This window comes from Podarcis bocagei, assembly GCF_964188305.1.
Source record: "Podarcis bocagei genome assembly, chromosome: 1".
NCBI lineage: Eukaryota > Metazoa > Chordata > Lepidosauria > Squamata > Lacertidae > Podarcis > Podarcis bocagei.
In genome coordinates this window covers 131,194,703-131,216,417 of record NC_138125.1, presented here as the reverse complement: position 1 = coordinate 131,216,417, position 21,715 = coordinate 131,194,703, and the positions used below count along the sequence as shown (strand labels likewise).

The following is a 21,715-nucleotide window of genomic DNA, read 5'->3' as shown; positions in this document are numbered from 1 at the left end:
AACAAAATATGTACAACGTAGGAGCCTACACAACACAAAACACTGTTGCTGCATGTAGGTTTTATTCGATTTGTTTTTTTATCTTTTATTTTGGAAATGTACATCCAGTTTCCCCCCCTTTAATTTTTTGGGGGGCTTCCAAGAGAGTGGTGGAGTGCAGACAGATTTCATATTCCTGAAAAGAGAAATTTTTTTGAACATGGTAATAAAACTTTCCCCAAAGTTAGCGTTGTAAACAAAATCTGCCCTTTTTCCCTTATGGGGTATCCAAGAGCCCGTATAGAGTCCTTAAGTGGGCTCCCTATCGGTAGCAGAAAATAACTAAGAGCTTGTTCAGCTTATAACTGCTTTTTCTCAAATCGTTGCGCATTAACTTTGCGCGCATCGGTTTTGGAACGCATTGGTTTCGCAACGGCTGAAGTTCTGGTGAACCAAAGTGCCGCCGTTCATGCCACTAGAGACTTCCGTCGGAGGAGAAGAGGGAAGAAGGAGGGAAGGAAAAAGGAAGGGAATAAAGGGAAGCGAAAGGAAAGGAGGAGAAGCTTCTTTCCCCTCCTCCGCCGCGTCAGGGAGCGGGAAGTGAGCTCAGGCGCAGAGGAACTCCCTCCTTCGCCGGCCTGGGGGTTGTGCGCTCCGTCTCCGCTCCGTGTCTCCGAGAAAGAGAGAGAGAGAGAAGGCAGGAGGAGGAAGAAGAAGAAGAGGAGGAAGAGGAGGAGGAGGAGGAAGAAGAACTGAGGGCAGGCGGCGGCGGCGGCGGCGGCGGCTGCTCCTTGGCGGCGGAGGGAGGCGGAGGCGGCCGGCCCAGCTGAGCCTGCGGCGGGGAGCCATGTCGGACCAGGTAGCCGCTTCCCTCCTCCCGGTCCTCCTTTCCCCGCCGAGGCCTCTCCAGGATCCCCGGGGAAGGGAGAAGGAAAAACCCCGGGGGTAATAAAGCGCAAGGCCGGCAGGCGGAGGCGGCTTTCCCCGCTAAGAAGGCGCCTCTTCCCCGCCCCATAGACGCCCCTCGAAGGCTTTAGACCCCCGGGTTGTGGGGTGGGGGGGCGGTGTTTTCCTCTCTTCTCTCTCCCCCCACCCCACACTTTGGGGTCCCTACGTGGGATAAAGCGAGAGAGGGGATGGTTGGATCTGTGGGGCCTTTTGACCCCAAAAAGGGGGCTGGGGTTTGTCGGGGTCCCTGTCTTCTCCTTGTTTCATTTCGGACCTCCTCATAGCATTTCAATGGGGGTTGGGGGGGGAAGCGAGCCAAGAAACAAAAGCAACGTTGGGTCAACATAGGATGGGAGGGAGGGACCCCCCCAGGGTCATCTAGTCCAACCCCCCCCCCTCTGCAATGCAGGGATCTCAACTAGATCCTACAGGGCAGGCGGTGCCCCCCCCCAACCTTTGCTCAAAAGATCCCGTGCGAGGCGAGTGCGCCAACCTGTGGGTCGGCTCGGGGCGTTAGAGCATGAGACCCTGAATTTTCAGGGTGGTGGGTGGGTTCCCAGCCCCACGTCGGGCAAAAGGTTCCTGCGTCCCAGGGGGTTTGACTAGAGGACCCCCAGGGTCCCTTCCAATTGCAGGATTCTGCCTCTAGTGGGAGTCCACTGGCCAACAGCTGTTAACTGTCAAGAGAGTTCTTCCTGATGTTTTGAGTCAGAATCTGTTTTCTTGTCACTTTAAGCCATTGGTTTAGATCAGGCATAGGCAAACGCAGCCCTCCAGATGTTTAGGGACTACAACTCCCATCATCCCCGACCACTGGTCCTGTTAGCTAGGGATGATGGGAGTTGTCGTCCCCAAACATCTGGAGGGCCAGAGTTTGCCTATGCCTGGTTTAGATCCTAGCCTCTGGCGTCCATATTTTGTATGTGTGCCTTCCCTGGAAAGACCTTGCAAAAATGAAGTCCCCTGTTTTGCTTTGTGTGAAATGTCCTTGAGTAGGAGATCATTTCTTGCCATGGTGAATGTTTGGCTCCAGTGCTGGGTTTGGGGGTTTGTGTGTGTATGGGAGAAAATCTATTTGATACCGTGATCGAATAAGAATTGTGAAATGGTTTGATTGCAGCTGTTAATTTTTTTTAAAAAAATGGTTCAGGTAGCTGTTTTTCAGCTAGTACAGAATATTTATCCTATTGGCCCAATTCGAATGTAAACTGGGGTTAAGGGTATGAGTGTTCCACTACCAGCATAACTGTCAGGAGGAGACTGGTTGCGTCCTTTTAAATTAATACTAAACTGCAGTTAATTTAAAAGGTTACGTCAAAACCCTAAATTGTGGTTAATGTAAACTAAAGCCTTTTGGAGCAAGCCAGCAACATAAACCACAGTTTTTCCTGGGTTTAGACATAACACTTTCTACTTCCCTGGGGTCATGCTGGAGGGAAGCATAGAAGCCCGAAGCTAAACTTAGGTGTTGCATCCAAACATAGTCATTTTTTAAAACATGAATATATCTTTTCGGAGCTTTTCCTGTTATGGCGCATAAATACTTGGTGTGAAAACTTAACCCATCATGAATTTGTTAGTCCTGAAGATGCTATAAGACTTTGTTTTAGTGACACTAGTTTCCCCAAATACAGTTTCTCTCCTTTTACTCCAAACATTAATAATTATTTCCCTCATTCCATACTTACCCTTTGTTTACTTTCCATAATGCTGCACTTCAACTGTTCATCAATTTCTATTCTAAATTGCAAAAAACACACACAAAAACCTCCAAAAAACTACTGGTAGCTCATCTGTCTATTGATATTGTGTTTATAGGTTATAATTAACTTTGTTTTACTGCTCTGGCTGTTTTACTTAATGTCGTTAATGAACTGTAGTGTTAAACAGAACACCCTTTCAAGAACTTAAACACTGCATTAACTTCGGTTATAAATATGATGTTAATGAAATGAAAACAATAGGGAAACAATCAGCAGCAGTGCTACATTAGTGTTATTCTTTGTAGCAGTAGCATAAACAGATTTGACGTGAGCTGTGGCTCAAAACACATAAATCTGCAAGTACCTATTTGTGTTTGTCTTCAGTATCAAGTCATTTCTCATAGATGTATGTTACGGTGAGCTAAGGGTTTATATCTGGGCTCAGGTATGCAGGTGTTAAATCACAATTGTATTTTAATTGATTTCAAATTGTTCAAAACTCTACCTTCTCCATTTACATGTTTGGCAACAGTAGTTAGCTGATTTCTTATCCTTTTAAACAGGTCCTCTTTATTGCTCCCAATTCCTCTGGTCTTGCATTTACCGTATTTTTTGCTCTATAAGACTCACTTTTTCCCTGCTAAAAAGTAAGGGGAAATGTGTGTGCTTCTTATGGAGCGAATGCAGGCTGTGCAGCTATCCCAGAAGCCAGAACAGCAAGAGGGATTGCTGCTTTCACTGCGCAGCGATCCCTCTTGCTGTTCTGGCTTCTGAGATTCAGAATATTTTTTTCTTGTTTTCCTCCTCCAAAAACTAGGTGTGTCTTGTGGTCTGGTGTGCGTCTTATAGAGCGAAAAATATGGCACTTCGCATTTTCAGGTTCTCAGAGGCTAGAAGCATTACCTTATAAATGTTTCTGTTCATCAGCAATACAAACTATGGTCATGCTCTGCTGTGGAAGAAGTATATTCACTGTTACTGCCAATTTCTTTTAGTACAGTCATACCTCGGGTTATAGCCGCTTCAGGTTGCGTTTTTCCGGGTTGCGGACTGCCAAAACCCGGAAGTACCGGAATGGGTTACTTCCAGGTTTTGGCAGTTGCGCATGTGCAGAAGCGCTAAATCGTGCTTTGCGCATGCACAGAAGCACCAAATCGAAACCCACGCATGAGCAGATGCAGGTTGTGAACGCTTCGGGTTGTGAACATGCATCCCACACGGATCACGTTCACAACCTGAGCATCCACTGTATACGCTTCTGGTTGGCAAACCGTCTGTTGTGGGGTGAACTAAACAGGCAGTTAACACATTCCCCCGCCTTCAAGCTATGAAAAAGATAAATTGAAGGTTTAAGCAGGATTCTTGCACAGCAAGAAGTACTAAGGTGTGAAGTGCTGTCCTTTCTGCAGATCTTTTCCGTACTTGCAAAGCCTTTTAAAAGATGTGAGCCTTGCAAGAGAACTTGCTTTGCTTATTTAAAAAAATGATAGCTTACCCTCCAGGAAAGTGCTCTTGGGGTGGCTCCCCACTCCAGTTAAAACAGTAATGTAATTAAAGCAACAGAGGTGAAAGCACTGAGATTTCCAATGAAACTACATAGATTCAATTGCTTTAAAAAAGGCTTGGGGAAATAAAATCTTTGCCGGGAGGGAGTTTCCCTGGGGAGATCATTCCAGAGATGGGGAGCTACCAAGAAAAGGCGTACCAAACCCCCCCCCCCAGTTGAAATAATTATTTGGGGGAGTCTAGCTCTCCTGAAAGTGCCTAAATTCTTGTTTTTCTAGATCAAGAATAAAAACACTAAGAAGAAGGCAATTGCTCTCATCATCGTGCTCTGTAGCTCATTATAAAGCAGAGTTGTTGGTGCTTTTTGCTTGTGCGTGGACTTGAAAACTTTCCACACCAGTCCCAATATATTATAGTGATTTTCAAAGTGTGAAAGCTAATAGCGAAGCAGGGTTACTCAGTGAGAAGATCAGTTCTTTGCGAGCAGGTTTCTCTGAAAGGCAAGCCTGACCACCATTTCTTTGCCTGCAACGTGTTATTATAGGAAAATACTGGCTATGTACTAGGTTGTGCGCTAATTTCACATGGGACATAAGTTGACTGTGTGCCCTAGATCCCTAGAGTCATTGCAGTATTCTGTCTGATTAATTCAATAGGTATAGGTTCCTATTGTGGCGCTAATTCATCGTAAACTTGCAAAAAGCTATCATAGAATTGACTAGTGGAAATAGTTTGTATTGTAGTTTATCACTTCGGTTTTTTGTTTCCTTTTCCTCTGCAGGAAGCCAAACCTTCAGCAGAGGACTTGGGAGATAAGAAAGAGGGAGAATACATTAAACTCAAAGTCATCGGGCAGGTGAGCTCTTAAATAGTCTATTATAATGTGAACATTTCAATTGTTCCACTGGTATAAGTTTAAACACTGGGTGGACTGCGGTGTAGTGGTTAAGAGCGATGGGAACCGGGTTCGCGTCTCTGCTCCTCCACATGCAGCTGCTGGGTGACCTTGGGCTAGTCACGCTTCTCTGAAGTCTCTCAGCCCCACTCACCTCACAGAGTGTTTGTTGTGGGGGAGGAAGGGAAAGGAGAATGTTTGCTGCTTTGAGACTCCTTCGGGTAGTGATAAAGCGGGATATCAAATCCAAACTCCTCTTCTTCTTCATCAAACGTATACACATTGACACATGCTTTTCATGCAGAAGGTCTTGGGTTCAGTTCCTCTCATCTCTGCTTAAAATGATGTTGGACAGCTGGACTAAAAACGACCTCTGCCTGAGACGTTGCATAGCTACTGGCACTCTGAGTAGATAAGTGGACTCTTTAGATGGTTTGACTTGTTACAAGGCTGATGAATGTGTTGACATGCAAAAGCTGATGGTTTTGCTATGGGTAGTGGTTTTGTTTACGCTAGCCAAAGCTGGTGAATAAAGGACACATTTCAATAAAGGCACAAGTAAAGAATTTAAGATGATAATGATGATGATGATAATAAATTTATTATTTATACCCCACCCATCTGGCTAGGTTTCCCCAGCCACTCTGGGCGGCTTCCAACAAAGTATTTAAATACAGTAGTCTGTTAAACATTAAAAGCTTCCCTAAACAGGGCTGCCTTCAGATGTCTTCTAAAAGGCTGGTAGTTGTTCTTCTCTTTGACACCTGGTGGGAGAGCGTTCCACAGGGCGGGTGCCACTACCAAGAAGGCCCTCTGCCCTCTCCCTGTAACTTGGCTTCTCGCAACGAGGGAACTGCCAGAATGCCCTTGGCGCTGGACCTCACTGTCCAGGCAGAACGATGGGGGTGATGTTACTTCAGGTATACTGGACCGAGACCAGTTAGGGCTTTAAAGGTCAGCACCAACACTTTGAATTGTGCTCGGAAATGTACTGGGAGCCAATGTAGGTCTTTCAAGACTGGTGTTATGTGATCTTGGTGGCTGCTCCCAGTCACCAGTCTAGCTGCCGCATTCTGGATTAGTTGTAGTTTACCTTCAAAGGTAGCCTCACGTAGAGCGCATTGCAGCAGTCCAAGCGGGAGATAACTAGAGCATGCACCACTCTGGCGAGACAGTCAGCTGGCAGATAGGGTCTCAGCCTGTGTACCAGGTGGAGCTGGTAAACAGCCACCCTGGACACAGAATTGATCTGCAGCTCGATGGACAGATGTGAGTCCAAAATGTCTCCCAGGCTGCGCACCTGGTCCTTCAGGAGCACAGTTGCCCCATTTAGGACTCGGGAGTCCTCCACACCCACCTGCCCCGTCCCCCCAAAACAGTAGTTCTGTCTTGTCAGGATTCAACCTCAATCTGTTAGCCGCCATCCATCCTCCAACCGCCTCCAGACACTCACACAGGACCTGCACCGCCTTTACTGGTTCTGATTTGAAAGAGAGGCAGAGCTGGGTGTCATCTGCATATTGATGAACTCCCAACCCAAACCCCCTGATGATCTCTCCCAGCGGCTGCATGTAGATGTTAAAAAGCATGGGGGAGAGGACAGAACCCTGAGGCACCCCACAAGTGAGAGCCCGGGGGTCTGAACACTCATCCTCTACCACCACTTTCTGAACACTGTCCAGGAGGAAGGAGCGGAACCACTGTATGACAGTGCCCCCAGCTCCCAGCCCCTCTAGATGGTCCAGAAGGATGTTATGGTAGATGGTATCAAAAGCTGCTGAGAGATCCAGCAGAACTAGGAAACAGCTCTCACCTTTGTCCTAGCCCGCCGGAGATCATCGACCAGCACGACCAAGGCAGCTTCAGTCCCATGATGAGGCCTGAATCCCGACTGGAAGGGATCCAAATGGTCCGCTTCTTCCAGGTGTGCCTGGAGTTGTTCAGCAACCACTCGCTCTATCACCTTGCAAAGCAAAGATAACCCCATCTATTTTAAAACAGAATAAAATGAAACTTCAGATTATTCATTTTGTTGTTGTTGTTTAGTCGTTTAGTAGTGTCCGACTCTTCGTGACCCCCTGGACCAGAGCACGCCAGGCACTCCTGTCTTCCACTGCCCCCCGCAGTTTGGTCAAACATGCTGGTAGCTTTGAGAACACTGTCCAACCATCTCGTCCTCTGTTGTCCCCTTCTCCTTGTGCCCTCAATCTTTCCCAACATCAGGGTCTATTCCAGGGAGTCTTCTCTTCTCATGAGGTGGCCAGAGTATTGAAGCCTCAGCTTCAGGATCTGTTCTTCCAGTGAGCACTCAGGGCTGATTTCCTTCAGAATGGAGAGGTTTGATCATCTTGCAGTCCAATAATTCTTGCAGATTATTCATTAGCTACTGGTAATAGATATATTGAAGGAACAAGCAGTCAGACAAATGTAAGACAAACTTTTGATCATTATCTTCCATTGTAAACCATTGGAGAAACCAGTTGCCTTTTTAATAACGCGTGGGAAAGCTAATAGATTTTGTATTCTGTTTGCAGGACAGCAGCGAAATACACTTCAAGGTGAAAATGACAACGCATCTAAAAAAACTTAAAGAATCGTACTGTCAGAGACAGGTTTGTGAAATTTGGGGGCTCTTTATTTTCCTTCTTAAAATACACTTCTCTTCCTGTGAAAGTGGAATTGAGAAAATGAAGAGGAATATTGTGTTGTGTTAATGTGTAATTTTGTGATGATGACACCTGTGTTAGCTTTTAGGGTCTCTGTGGTGCAATGGGCCTTTGGCTGTTAACCAGAAGGATGGTGGTTTGATCCCACCCAGGGATGGCTGTGGGCAGGATTCTTGCATTGTAATAATAATAATAATAATAATAATAATAATTATTATTATTATTATTATTATTATTATTATTATTATTATTATTATTATTATTATTATTTATACCCCCCCTCCTCAGCCAAGACTGGGCTCAGGGCGCCTAACAACCAATATAAAAACAAGTTGATTGAAATACAACTTAAAAAACAAGATTAAAATACAACATTGAAACATTAAGATGCAACCTCATCACAGGAGTAGAAAGGAAAAAAGAAAGAGGGGGAGGGAATCAAATTGGCTCCAAGCCAAAGGCCAGGCGGAACAACTCTGTCTTACAGGCCCTGCGGAAAGAAATCAGATCCTGCAGGGCCCTGGTCTCATGAGGCAGAGCGTTCCACCAGGCTGGAGCCAGAGTTGAAAAGGCCCTGGCTCTGGTTGAGGCTAATATAACTTCCTTAGGGCCCGGGACCTCTAGGGTGTTGCTATTTATGGACCTTAAGGTCCTCCGTGGGGCATACTGGGCCCAGGCTGCCTTGGGTTCCATAATGGAAGAAAGGTGAGCTTATAAACACAGTAAGAAAGCAAAATGCTTTCAGGGTGGTGGGCGATAAACTATTGAAACAACGAAAGCAACAACAGGATTAAAATAAGGATATAACTTGCTGATGATCTGCAGAAGAAGATTTGATCTGAATGACCAGGCAGAAGGGCAGGTACACGGAGATTAGGTTACAGTGGTACCCCGCAAGACGAACGCCTCGCGAGACGAAAAACTCACAAAACGAAAGGTTTTTTCGTTTTCGAGTTGCCTCGCAAGACGAATTTCCCTATGGGCTTGCTTCGCAAAACGAAGCTTGCCCCGGGGACAGCGGGTCTTCTCTTTTGAAGCAAGGGGCGGCGGGGAGATCGCTTCTCCCCACCGCCCCTTGCTTCAAAAGAGGTCCGGGGGCAGCGGGAAGTGCTTCCCGCTGCCCCCGGACCTCTTTTGAAGCAAGCGGCTGCGCTTCTCCCCGCAGCTGCTTGCTTCAAAAGAGGTCCCGGACCACTTTTGAAGCAAGGGGCTGCGGGGAGATCGCTTCTCCCCACCTGCCCCCACCGCCCAGCTTCGGAACGCTGCTCCGAAGCGGGGCGGGGGGGCGGGAACACCTGCCCCAGCCGCCCCACTTCGGAACGCTGCTCCGAAGCGGGGCAGGGGGGAGGGAACACCTGCCCCCACCGCCCGGCTTCGGAACGTTGCTCGGAAGCGGGGCGGGGGGGGGGGCGGGAACACCTGCCCCAGCCGCCCCGCTTCGGAACGCTGCTCCGAAGCGGGGCGGGGGGGAGGGAACAGCTGCCCCCACCGCCCGGCTTCGGAACGCTGCTCCGAAGCGGGGCGGGGGGGGGGGAACACCTGCCCCAGCCGCCCCGCTTCGGAACGCTGCTCCGAAGCGGGGCGGGGGGAGGGAACACCTGCCCCCGCCGCCCGGCTTCGGAACGCTGCTCCGAAGCGGGGCGGGGGGGCGGGAACACCTGCCCCAGCCGCCCCGCTTCGGAACGCTGCTCCGAAGCGGGGCGGGGGGCGGGAACACCTGCCCCAGCCGCCCCGCTTCGGAACGCTGCTCTGAAGCGGGGCGGGGGGGCGGGAACACCTTCTGAAGGCAGGCGGGGGGCGAAAGTCTTTGTCCCCCCTGCCTGCCTTCCCAGGGGCTTTTAAATCGCCCCGGACAGCGGAGAAGTCCTCCGCTGTCCCGGGGCGATTTTAAAATGCCGCCCGCCAGCATTTTAAGATCGCCCGGACAGCGGAGAAGTCCTCCGCTGTCCCGGGGTTTTTTAAAATGCTGGGGGTGGGAAGAAAAGCCCTTGTCCCCCCCCCCCAGCCTTCAGAAGAGGTCCGGGGACAGACTGTCCCCGGACCTGGTCTGAAGGCGGTTTCCCTAGGAACGCATTAATTGATTTTCAATGCATTCCTATGGGAAACCGTGCATCGCAAGACGAAAAACTCGCAAGACGAAGAGACTTGCGGAACGAATTAATTTCGTCTTGCGAGGCACCACTGTATAAGGAAGAACAGTGTGTGTGTGACTATAAAACATACTTGCTCTATACATGGTGCAGAAGCTTAGGTTGGGTTCCTTAACTTACATATTCCATGCTTTTCAGCTCATGAGAGAATTTGTTGGTGCTTTAATTCTTCCATTAGACCGAAGAGAGAGAAAAAGAAGCAACATCTACATTTTTCGGTTCTTTTTGTGCGTGTCTTACAAGTTGGAATAAAGTAATTTCTCCTTCTTTTCCCTTTTCAGGGAGTTCCTATGAATTCACTCAGGTTCCTCTTTGAGGGTCAGAGAATTACTGATAATCATACTCCAAAAGAGGTACGTTTTTTCATAGTGCACACTGCCAAATGCACGGCTAAGACCGTTTGGAAGGTTAAAGCAGGGGTAGCTTACTCCCAGCTTTGGGGCTGAATTAGCCACACACAACCCCAACAAATTTTCTATGGGACCCAAGACCTCCACCAGTTTTGGTGGTGGCAAAAATGAAAGCACCGGGTTTCCGCCCAACTTTAGTGCCCTGATAGAGATGCAAAGTCTCCTCTCCCTGTTCATTGGATGGATCATTTGATGAGTAGTTATTCTCCTCATCAAGGGACGCGGGTGGTGCTGTGGTCTAAACCACAGAGCCTAGGACTTGCCGATCTGAAGGTCGGTGGTTCGAATCTCCGCGACGGGGTGAGCTCCCGTTGCTCGGTCCCTTCTCCTGCCAACCTAGCAGTTCGAAAGCACACCAGTGCAAGTAGATAAATAGGTACCGCTCTGGCGGGAAGGTAAATGGTGTTTCCGTGCGCTGCTCTGGTTCGCCAGAAGCGGCTTGGTCATGCTGGCCACATGCTCCAGAAGCTTTACGCCAGCTCCCTCGGCCAGTAAAGTGAGATGAGTGCCGCAACTCCAGAGTCACATGCTCCAGAAGCTTTACGCCAGCTCCCTCGGCCAGTAAAGTGAGATGAGTGCCGCAACTCCAGAGTCATTCGCGAATGGACCTAATGGTCAGGGGTCCCTTTACCTTTTATCTTATTGCAGCCAATACTCCACCCTAAAATGGACGTGGGTGGCGCTGTGGTCTAAACCACTGAGCCTAGGGCTTGCCGATCGGAAGGTCGGTGGTTCGAATCCCTGTGACGGGGTAGGCTCCTGTTGCTCGGTCCCAGCTCCTGCCAACCTAGCAGTTCGAAAGCACGTCAGAATGCAAGTAGATAAGTAGGTACCGCTCCGGTGGGAAGGTTCACGGTGTTTCCGTGCGCTGCTCTGGTTCGCCAGAAGCGGCTTAGTCATGCTGGCCACATGACCCGGAAGCTGTATGCTGGCTCCCTCAGCCAGTAAAGCGAGATGAGTGCCACAACCCCAGAGTCGGCCACGACTGAACCTAACGGTCAGGGGTCCCTTTACCTTTATTCTCCACATCTGATTTGTGTGCAAGAGCATGGAGTGGCTATGTCTACTTTCAGCCACGCTTGCAGCCCCCAGAGGATTTTCAAATGGTGAATGTAGCACCTCCCCACCAAGTGGATCAAAAAGAGGGAAAAAAATTGTTTTGAAATACAATTTAAAATAATTAAGCTGCTGTTAGGTTGCTGTTTTTAAAAACAGAACAGTTTAAAGGCGGATCTGAACATTAAAACTCGGCCGTGTTAAAGCAAAGCTTGGCTTGCATTTCACAGTTTCTTGGACTTACGACTTGGTATCAAACGCATTCAGAATCTCTTCTGTAAAGAGTGTGTGATGGGTAAAAGATCTGCTTTGCGGGGAACTGAGCATTATTGTCATTGCACAGAATGGGGTGATACAGTTATCGCAAGGCACTAGAATTTAGCCCCTTTACAAAGAGACGCCATCCTTATGCTTCCAGCTGATGCCCTCTGAGAACTTAATCTTTCAGATTGTGCTTGGCTTTCAAATTAGGAATATTACTGACAACCAGTTGAATCATGTTTTCGGGAAGGGGGTGGGGAATGCATTGACATTTGCTTCTGGAAACTTCTAGGCAGTATCACCAGTTTTTTTTATAATTGTCCTGCTCACTGTTTTTATACGTGTACAGAGACAAATGGAAATCTATATTTTGAAATGAGAGCAGCTTGTAGTGTGTGTGTAGTTAGAAATAACAGCTCAAGTCTACTCCTAGATGGGATAAAACAGTATGTAGTTGTAAATACACATTTTTTTTATGGTTAGATAGAACAGTGACAGTGCAACTTTTTTTAAAAAAAGAAATATCTAGAGTACAAATGAGGAAATTAATGATTTCAACCAGTCTTTTCGTTTTGAATCTCACTAAAGTCAGTAATTTTACATAACCAGGCTGCGTGTTGGCAAACTTCTCTTGTTTACTGTCATGTCTTAACAAGCACAAGAAAAAAACAAAGGTTCTGAGTGCAGAATATCTATTTTTTCAATAATAATAATAATAATTGTTTCCTATTTTACAGCTTGGGATGGAAGAAGAAGATGTGATTGAAGTTTATCAGGAACAGACAGGAGGCCATTCAACAATTTAGATTGTTTGCTCCCCACCCCTCCTTTCCCTTTTATTCTTTTCTTATTTTTAAATAATAGTTCTTTTGTAATGTGGTATATAACACTGAATTGAAACCGGCACCGTACACCCGTATCTGGGGTCTTATTTACAAATGTCTGTTATAAATACTTGTGCTCATTATACGCTATCATTTGTTTTCATTGTACTGAATTCTTGTGCTCCCACTGCGGTTGTTTCCCCTGTTTCCCCTGTTTCCTCTTTAGAAAAACACCCGCCACCCACACGCGCATTTGTGTGTTCACAGGGCCCATGTATTTCAAGCACGCTGACAGATCTGCCAGATTGGGCGCAAAGGTTTCCTAAAATTTCCGTATTGGCCCCAAGGTGTTTTTTTTTTAACGTGCTGCTTTTACTTGCGGATTTTAAGTTCCAAAGGAGCTGACGCTTTTCTGCGAGCTTAGCGGTGGAAGGATTATGTCCTCAGATTACGTCCTCAAACTTTGTTCTGTATCATTTGCTGGTGGCCTAGGACAGAACAGCGCCCAGATGTTGATGGGGAAATGTAGTCTTTTTCTTGGGTATGAGATACATGAAATCACCGAAGAGAACTTGGGAAATCCTACTGATTTTTCATCGGCGGAAGAGCCCAGGAACATTCTGATTTTAGTACTTTCATGTACTGAGAGTTGCTAATCATTTCATTCTTTTGTGGTACCTTTTGGCCTGAGATGTGGTTTTTGAATGCACACATAGACTGTACTGGCTTCCCTTTAAATAAATGAGAGGAAACAAATTTATAAGCATCTGCATTTTTTGAGATACCTGTGGCTTGGATACTGTTTGGCAAAAGCAGTGAGGAATATTTAAGGAACACTGGCTTTCAGCCTGAGGATATGACAGTGTGGCAACAACTGATTTTGTTATTCCACCTTGCGAACTAGCACGCTCTTTGCCGCTTGCTCTCAAATTTTAAGTAGCAGTCTATCTTCAACTAATAGATGTCTTTTGTAAATGCCTCCTCGGTTCTGAAAACTAATGTTAGCGTAATGTTGAAAAAGGTTGCAAGAATTGGGAGAGGGGTGCCCAAGCCTTTTGTGAGCCCCCTGCCATGAACACTTCATGACCTTTTTAAAAGGTATAAAAGGGGCACACTAAGGTGTTTGTTTTGAATAGTCACAGAAAATGCTCACTTAAAATTGATGGAGCTCAAATTAGCCACAGCTAACTTGCTCCATTAATTTTAATGCAGTTTAAGCACATGTAACTCTTTCTAAACTGAGCGCCTTGTGATGCATTGGAAATCCTAGGTAATCTTGAGGTTCGTCAAATGCACGAAAACCATGCATGAGCTCTGCTTGCTGCTTGCATAATACTAGTGTGAGACGGGCCAGAGCTACTTGCAAGACATGATCGAGAATTTCATCCTGTGAACTGCAAAGTTTTGTCGTGTGACTTCGTAGGATCAGCATCAAAGCCCTTGCGCCAAACCTTATTTCTTGTATTATGTAGAAGTAAGCCTAACTGGTTTCCAGGGAGCACACGTAAGCGTTCTTAGGGTGTAGGGATTCCTGAAAATACATTTCAAGCCAACGCTGTCCCAAACCAAATGGCGAATGGTTAGAGCAGCTTTCCAAAATAAAAGCTATTCATCAGTTTTTGTGGAGTTTGTTCTGTGAAGTAGTATTCTTAATTGAGGGTTGGAAAACTGTATTCCCCGATTGGTTATCCCACTGAACACTTTTTGACCTCCATCCCTATTTTAGTAAATCGCGGAACAGTGTCATAGAAAACCTGTCATGCTAGAAGGGGCCCTTTAGCTCAGGTTTATGGTATGAAGAGGGCAGGATTAGAAACACGTTGCTCTACCTCTTTTGTTTTTCCCTCTTGCAAGGGGATTGGGGAAAGGACAGAAATTGAGACTGCAATGTTCTTAAGCATGTTTTTAATACACCATTTGATTGTGAGTTTAATTTTATTTTTAAGCTGGCACTTAATTGTAAAGTGTTAATGGATCTTCTCCAATGCTTGTAGTTCCCATGTCCCACTTCTGATGCCTTTTTGTACACATGCTAAACTTTTTTTAAAAATTAAAATTTGTTTTCAAAAATTGGCATATGGGGTTTAAGTGTTATCCATGACTACAGTAATAAACAAGCTGAGTGAAACGTGAATGGAAATGTGTTTTTAGCCTGGCACCTGCTGTTTTCCTCTTCTTCCTGGGCCACTCGAATGAATAACCCAACTAGCTCATAGGTATCAGTCTCCCCCACGTTCTGTAGAAATGAGCGAGCCAGGATTTTGCATCCTGTTCCATTTCCAGTTTCTACAAGCTGGTGGCTCACAGAGCCCTGCTAGGTGTTGCTGGATCATAGCTGTCAACTTACAGATTTGAAAATAAAGGACCAACAGCTTTGAAAATAAGGGACCAGCAGCCAAAATAAGGGACCTGCAGCCTCACCTGTTCCAGGCACTCCAGTCTTCCTGTCCTCCTGCAGTCTGGTCAAACTCATGCTGGTAGCTTCGAGAAAACTGTCCAACCAACTTTGTAACCAGAGGTTCAACTGAATAGAATCTGAATCACATGCACCACAAGGCCTATGCAGCCTCAACTTAAGATGGCTTCCCGGTCTGGCTTTGCACTGCAAAGTTTGCAGCAGCATGTGCAACAAAATGGCGTCCAGCATTCAAAACCCCCCTCAGCTTGCATTAACTAGCCACACACAAGGCATGCAAGCTCCACCCCCCAGTCGTTCTTAGACTTCTTATTGGGTGAGCAACACAGCCAAGCAACACAGTTGGAGCCTCCCTCCTCCCTGGCCGGCAGGGAGGGAGGGAGAGGAGCTGCTTCCTTTGAAATTTAAGGGACATCATTTAAGGGACATCCATCAATAAGGGACAGCGGCGGGACATGGCGTTGGAATAAGGGACTGTCCCTTCAAATAAGGGACACTTGACAGCTATGTGTTGTATTACAAATCACATGAGTTGACATGGAAAAGGATCTTCTCTGCAGTGGTGTCCCATTTGTAGGCCTGTCCTCTCAGAAGCATGTTTGGTGTCAACACTGCCACATTAAAACTTGTCTGTGTTCCTCAGACATTTGTAGGAAACTCCTTTAATCAGCCTGGATGGATGAATCCCACTGGGGTGTTTTACCTCTTTGTGAACTGGGAATTGATCTGTTTTTATAGCTGTACCCCATTCTGAAGCATACACTAGCAATGATAAATAAAACAAAAACTGGAGTGCCTCAGGCTGCCCAACCTTTCCATAAGAGCAAAGGGTGACATTTGTGTGACACCACTAGAATCGCAACCTTCGTCGTACGGTGAGGCCGCTCTGAATTGAACGTTGTTGGACTCCCAACTCCCTCCCATACCAACCAACACGGCCAGTGTTCAGGGATGAATGAAGCCACAGTCTCAACATCTGGAAGATCACAGGTTCCTCGTCCCTGGCCCTGAAAAAGTGCAAAACTAGTGAATTGGGGAGGGGGGGTTGTCCAGGCAAAACTAACTTGCAGTCCACATGATGCCTGCTGCTGTTGCTGCTGTTTAGTTGTGTCCGACTCTTCATGACCCCGTGGACCAGAGCACACCAGGCACTCCTGTCTTCCACTGCCTCCCATAGTTTGGTCAAACTCATCCTGGTAGCTTCGAGAACACTGTCCAACCATCTCGTCCTCTGTCATCCCCTTCTCCTTGTGCCCTCAACACCAGGGTCTTTTCCAGGGAGTCTCAGCTTCAGGATCTGTCCTTCCAGTGAGCACTCAGGGCTGATTTCCTTAAGAATGGATGGGTTTGATCTTCTTGCAGTCCATGGGACTCTCAAGAGTCTCCTCCAGCACCATAATTCAAAAGCATCAATTCGTCGGCGATCAGCCTTCTTTATGGTCCAGCTCTCACTTCCATACACCACTACTGGGAAAACCATAGCTTTAACTATACGGACCTTTGTTGGCAAGGTGATGTCTCTGCTTTTTAAGATGCTGTCTAGGTTTGTTATTGCTTTCCTCCCAAGAAGCAGACGTCTTTTAATTTCATGGCTGCTGTCACCATCTGCAGTGATCATGGAGCCCAAGAAAGTAAAATCTCTCACTGCCTCCATTTCTTCCCCTTCTATTTGCCAGGAACAGATGGGACCAGTGGCCATGATCTTTGTTTTCTTGATGTTGCCTATGGCTCACCAATCTGCTGTTCGTGTTTTAGAACACGGAATGCAACTTTAATTAAATTTCACTGACAGCTGACTTCTCCAACGATAGCTTCTCCAGACTCTCCAGGTCTTCTTGCCGACAAATAATGCCCAGTGTCCAAAATTGCCCAGTTGTCCAGATGAAGCCATTTCCCCCCTCCGTTGCTTGTTTTAGGAAGAGGGCTTTGGCAATAGCTTTTGACTGGGAATCCGCCAGATGGTTAAATCAGAACGCAACAGCTCTCATCATGTGGATTAACAACCTCTATTGAATTAAATACAAGTGAATAATGGGATGCTCACATTTTGGAGTAAGGCGAGAACAACACAGCTACGTGGCTGCGAGTTGTTCTTGGAAAAAGTTCTCTTTAATCCTCATCTCCCACATTTAAAAAAGGATGCTGGAAATACGAATAAACCCATGGGCGTGAAATCGCTTGCCGTCGTTCTAGCCCCCCAGCTTCCACAAGCAGCTTATAATGGAATTCCTTCTCCTTTTCCAAGTCCGCCCTTTGTCTGAAAGCAGAGAGGTGGATGAATATCAGTAAGCAGGTAACTCAGGCCATTACTTTCTGTTGTACAGTGTATATACCGTATTTTTCGCTCTATAAGATGCACCAGACCACAAGATGCACCTAGTTTTTGGAGGAGGAAAACAAGAAAAAAATATTCTGAATCTCAGAAGCCAGAACGGCAAGAGGGATCGCTGCGCAGTGAAAGCAGCGATCCCTCTTGCTGTTCTGGCTTCTGGGATAGCTGCGCAGCCTGCACTCGCTCCATAAGACGCACACACATTTCCCCTTACTTTTTAGGAGGGAAAAAGTGAGTCTTACAGAGCAAAAAATACGGTAACTTGTCCTTAGGGTGGTTTACAATAATTTTTTTAAAACCACACAACTAATGACATAATACAATGAAACAGCAGGAAATGAAACACTGAATCAGACCTAGGTAAGGTAGGCCAAGGGACGCGGGTGGCGCTGTGGGTTAAACCACAGAGCTTAGGACTTGCCAATCAGAAAGTTGGTGGTTCGAATCCACGCAACGGGGTAAGCTCCTGTTGTTTGGTCCCTGCTTCTGCCAACCTAGCAGTTTGAAAGCACGTCAAAGTGCAAGTAGATAAATAGGTACCGCTCCAGCGGGGAGGTAAAATGGTGTTCTGTGCGCTGCTCTGGTTCGCCAGAAGCGGCTTAGTCATGCTGGCCACATGACCCGGAAGCTGTACGCCGGCTCCCTTGGCCAATAAAGCGAGATGAGCGCTGCAACCCCAGAGTCGGTCACGACTGGACCTAATGGTCAGGGGTCCCTTTACCTTTACCTATATGGCTGGTGAGCATGGCTTGGCTGAAATGGATCAGGCCCCCAAGCTGGAGCTTCCCTGCTCTTCCATTCCAGTTATTTGGGGGGAACTGAGTAGACATGTATAGAATTGCGCTGCAAAGCCACCAAGCTAGTACACACTAACCTGGGAGTAAGTCCTATTGAACTCAGTGGGGCTTATTTCTGAATAGACATGTATAGGTTGGGTTGTACTACCAATGATCACAATCCAGTACAGAGCTAGGAGCCCATTGACCTCTTTCGTGTGCCTCCTCCTCAAGAGGTCCGGAGGGTGACAACACGAGAATGGGGCCTTCTCTGCAGTGGCTCCCCGCCTGTAGAATTATCTCCCCAGGGAAGTTTGCCCGGAGCCTTCATTAGTGATGCTGGTCACATGACCTGGAAGCTGTACACCGGCTCCCTCGGCCAATAAAGCGAGATGAGCACTGCAACCCCAGAGTCGGTCACAACTCTCGTTTGTGGAAAAGGGAAAGGGGTCCCTTTTCCTTTACCTTTAAGGTAGGCCTCAATCCATTAAAACACCGAGATCAAATGGCTAAGAATGTCTTGGCCAGATGGTAAGAAGACAAGAACTCAAGTACACGCCTCCAGAGGCAGGGAGTCCTATAATCTAGGTGCAGTCACAGATAAGGCCCTGTTTCACAGCCGAACTAGTCATGCCCCAGCCAAAACCTCCCCAACAGATCTTAAGGACCAGGCAGGCTGCTGGTATGGGAGACCTGATCCTTTAAGTCAGGTGTGGGGAACCTCTGGCCCTTGTTGTGGAACTTCAACTCCCATAATCCCTGCTCATTGGGCATACCGCCTGGTGCTGATGAGAAATGTACTGTATTTTTCGCTCTATAGGACACACCGGACCATAGGACACACCTTGTTTTGGAGGGGGAGAACAAGAAAAAAAAAATCTCACCCTCTCTGCGCAGCGCCCCTTCAGCGAAGCGGCAGGAGAAACGGAGCCCCTTCCATTTCTCCTCCCGCTTGGCTGAAGGGGTGCTGCGCAGCTCTTCCTCTCTGCTAAAGCCAGGAGTCTTGCTCTTCCGGCTTCAGCAAAAGGAACCCGAAGCCTGCGGAGAGCAGCGGGGACTCGCGCTGCGCTCCAAAGGCTTCAGGTGGCTATCCCTGAAGCCTGGAGAGCAAGAGGGGTTGGTGCGCATCGACGCCTCTCGCTCTCCAGGCTTCAGCGACAGCAACGCGAAGCCTCCAGAGCACAGAGGGAGCACTCCCTCTGCGCTTCGGAGGCTTCGCGTCGCTATCGCCTAAGCCAAGGAGGCTGCATTCGCTCCATAGGACGCACACACATTTCCCCTTATTTTTTGGAGGGGAAAAAGTGCGTCCTATAGAGCGAAAAATACGGTAGGTCATCAACACCTGGCAGACCAAAGGTTTCCTACCCCATGGAGCAGCCATTTAGAACTTGAATGGCAATCCCTAGGACTTTGGTTGGTTTGTCTACCTTGGTTGGTTTGTCTTGCTTGGCACTGATTCTCAAGAGTTTCAGAGAAATCTTACGAAGCTGTGTACCTTGCCAGTAGTAAGGCTTGTCTCTTTGCTTCCTCTAATGCAAGTCTAGCCTCTTCCTCTTCCCTTCTCCTCCTCTCCTCAGCCTCATGCCTCACGCGCTCCTCTTCTTCCTGCTTCCTTCTCTCGTACTCCAAGCGCTGCTCTTCTGCCATCTCGGCTAAGAGTCGGCGTTCCTCTTCCAGCTGCATTTCCCTTTCTTTCTGCCTCCGCTTCTCCGCTTCTGAGGGAAAGAGATAGTTATAGATAGTAGTTGGTGTAACAGAGCATATTACACCGTTTGAGCATTTTACACCGATCCTGGTACGACTACACTGGCTACAAATTAGTTTCCGGGCCCAATTCAAAGTGCTGGTTTTGATCTATGAAGCCTTAAACAGCTCAGGACCGCAATACCTCAAGGACCGCCTCTTTCCATATGAACCTACCCAGACCCTGAGATCATCGTCTGAGGCCCTTCTTCTTTTGCCGCCTCCTCAAGAGGTTCGGAAGGTGGCAACACGAGAACGGGGCCTTCTCTGCAGTGGCTCCCCGTCTGCGGAATGCTCTCCCCAGGGAAGTTTGCCTGGCGCCTTCATTATACACCTTTAGGCGTCAGGCAAAACCGTTCCTTTTTAACCAGGCCTTTGGTTGATTTGATTGACATCTTATGCCTTTTTAAAATGTGGTCTTTTGTGTGTGTGTGTTATTGGATTGTTGTTTTTACTTTGATTATATACATTGTGGTTTTTATATTCTGATTTTGTTCCCTGAGACCTCCGGGTATAGGGCGGTATATAAATTCAATTATTATTATTATTATTAATAATAATAATAGTTGACAGCTGCTGTGATCAGTTTGAAGTCCAGAGATAAGCAGAGTACCCAATTAGTATTATATAGTAATATATTTAAAAGGACACACACACACACACGGCTGCCATCTTAACATGCCACAGCATCTCAGCATGACATGGTACTGGGCACTCGAGGGCTTTGTGAGAAATAATAATAATAATAATAATAATAATAATAATAATAATAATAATAATAATAATAATAATAATTTATTATTTATACCCCGCCCATCTGGCTGAGTTTCCCCAGCCACTCTGGGCGGCTTCCAATCGAGTGTTAAAAACAATACAGCACTAAATATTAAAAACTTCCCTAAACAGGGCTGCCTTCAGATGTCTTTTAAAGATAAGATAGCTGCTTATTTCCTTCACAATCTGGTGGGAGGGTGTTTCACAGGGCAGGCACCACTACCGAGAAGGCCCTCTGCCTGGTTCCCTGTAACCTCACTTCTCGCAATGAGGGAACCGCCAGAAGGCCCTCGGCGCTGGATCTCAGTGTCCGGGCTGAACGATGGGGGTGGAGACGCTGCTTCAGGTATACTGGACCGAGGCCGTTTAGAGCTTTAAAGGTCAGAACCAACACTTTGAATTTTGCTCGGAAGCGTACTGGGAGCCAATGCCAGTAAAATGGTAGCTTCTAGTGCCAGTGGATAAGCTCACAGAATAGGGGGCCACACAGACTGACAGGAGGAGCCCATGGAGGGCATCTTATCAAGGTCCTCCCCACCTCATACCTGGAACCTTCCTTGGCATACCTGCGCGTTCTCGATCCTCCTCCTGCTTTTTCCTCTGCATTTCCAGGAGTTTCCTACGGAGCTCCTCTTGCTGGTGCCGTGCACGTTCCTGGGCTGCCTTCTCAGCTTGCCACTGCCTTGCCGCTTCCTCTTCCTGCCGCCGGCGCTCTTCTTCCAGCTGCTGTTTCCTTAGACTAAAATGAAGAGGCGTCCGTTGGAGGTTGTCCAAGTAGGTCATGGGCATGCAGGGCAAAAGCAAGGGGACCCGCAAGACAAGGAAGAGGAGTTTAGCATAAAGGGATGGAGAATCTGTGGTCCTCCCAGATGTTGCTGGACTCCAGCTCCCATCAGGCCCAGCCAGCACAGCCAATAGTCAGGGGATGGTGGGAATTGAAGCCCAACACCATTTGAGGGCCGCAGGTTCCCTATTATCTCTAATAAAAGGGCAAGATAGCCAGCCAGAGTATTCTATAGGGCAGTGATGGCCAAACTTGGCCCTCCAGCTGTTCTGGGACTACATCTCCCATCATCCCTAGCTATCAGGACCAATGGTCAGGGAAGATGGGAACTGTAGTCCCAAAACAGCTGGAGGGCCAAGTTTGGCCATCACTGCTATAGGGTGAATCATAGCTGTCAACCGTCCCTTATTTGGCGGGAAACTCCCTGATCCTAGCTCCGTGTCCTGCTGCTGTCCCTTATTGATGATGTCCCTTAAATTTCCCAGGTTTCAT

General features: G+C 47.4%; 2 protein-coding genes across 3 annotated transcripts in view; one reads left to right on the top strand and one right to left on the bottom strand.

Moving 5' to 3' along the window:
• Window positions 1–458: 458 nt before the first annotated feature.
• SUMO1 (small ubiquitin like modifier 1) lies at window positions 459–14,472 on the top strand. Its single transcript, XM_081184231.1, has 5 exons — window positions 459–838; window positions 4,918–4,992; window positions 7,566–7,643; window positions 10,129–10,200; window positions 12,312–14,472. The coding sequence occupies exons 1-5, from the start codon at window positions 827–829 to the stop codon at window positions 12,378–12,380; spliced, it is 306 nt and encodes a 101-aa protein (XP_081040357.1). The 5' UTR covers window positions 459–826; the 3' UTR covers window positions 12,381–14,472.
• KIAA2012 overlaps window positions 13,808–21,715 on the bottom strand; it is an 81,518-nt gene continuing 73,610 nt past the window's right edge. For both annotated transcript variants that reach the window (XM_081200398.1, XM_081200399.1), the window contains exons 19-21: window positions 21,006–21,178; window positions 19,418–19,637; window positions 13,808–17,071 (exon numbers count right to left, since the gene is read on the bottom strand). In XM_081200398.1, coding sequence (XP_081056524.1) covers window positions 16,924–17,071; window positions 19,418–19,637; window positions 21,006–21,178 — 541 coding nt within the window. In that variant the 3' untranslated portion in view covers window positions 13,808–16,923. The remainder of the gene's footprint in view (window positions 17,072–19,417; window positions 19,638–21,005; window positions 21,179–21,715) is intronic.

What these genes read in the sequence shown, in the direction of transcription:
- SUMO1 (XM_081184231.1), top strand. An exon ending in AATCGTACTGTCAGAGACAG is followed by an intron (nt 7,644 to 10,128) that starts GTTTGTGAAATT and finishes TTCCCTTTTCAG; the next exon opens with GGAGTTCCTATGAATTCACT. An exon ending in ATAATCATACTCCAAAAGAG is followed by an intron (nt 10,201 to 12,311) that starts GTACGTTTTTTC and finishes CCTATTTTACAG; the next exon opens with CTTGGGATGGAAGAAGAAGA.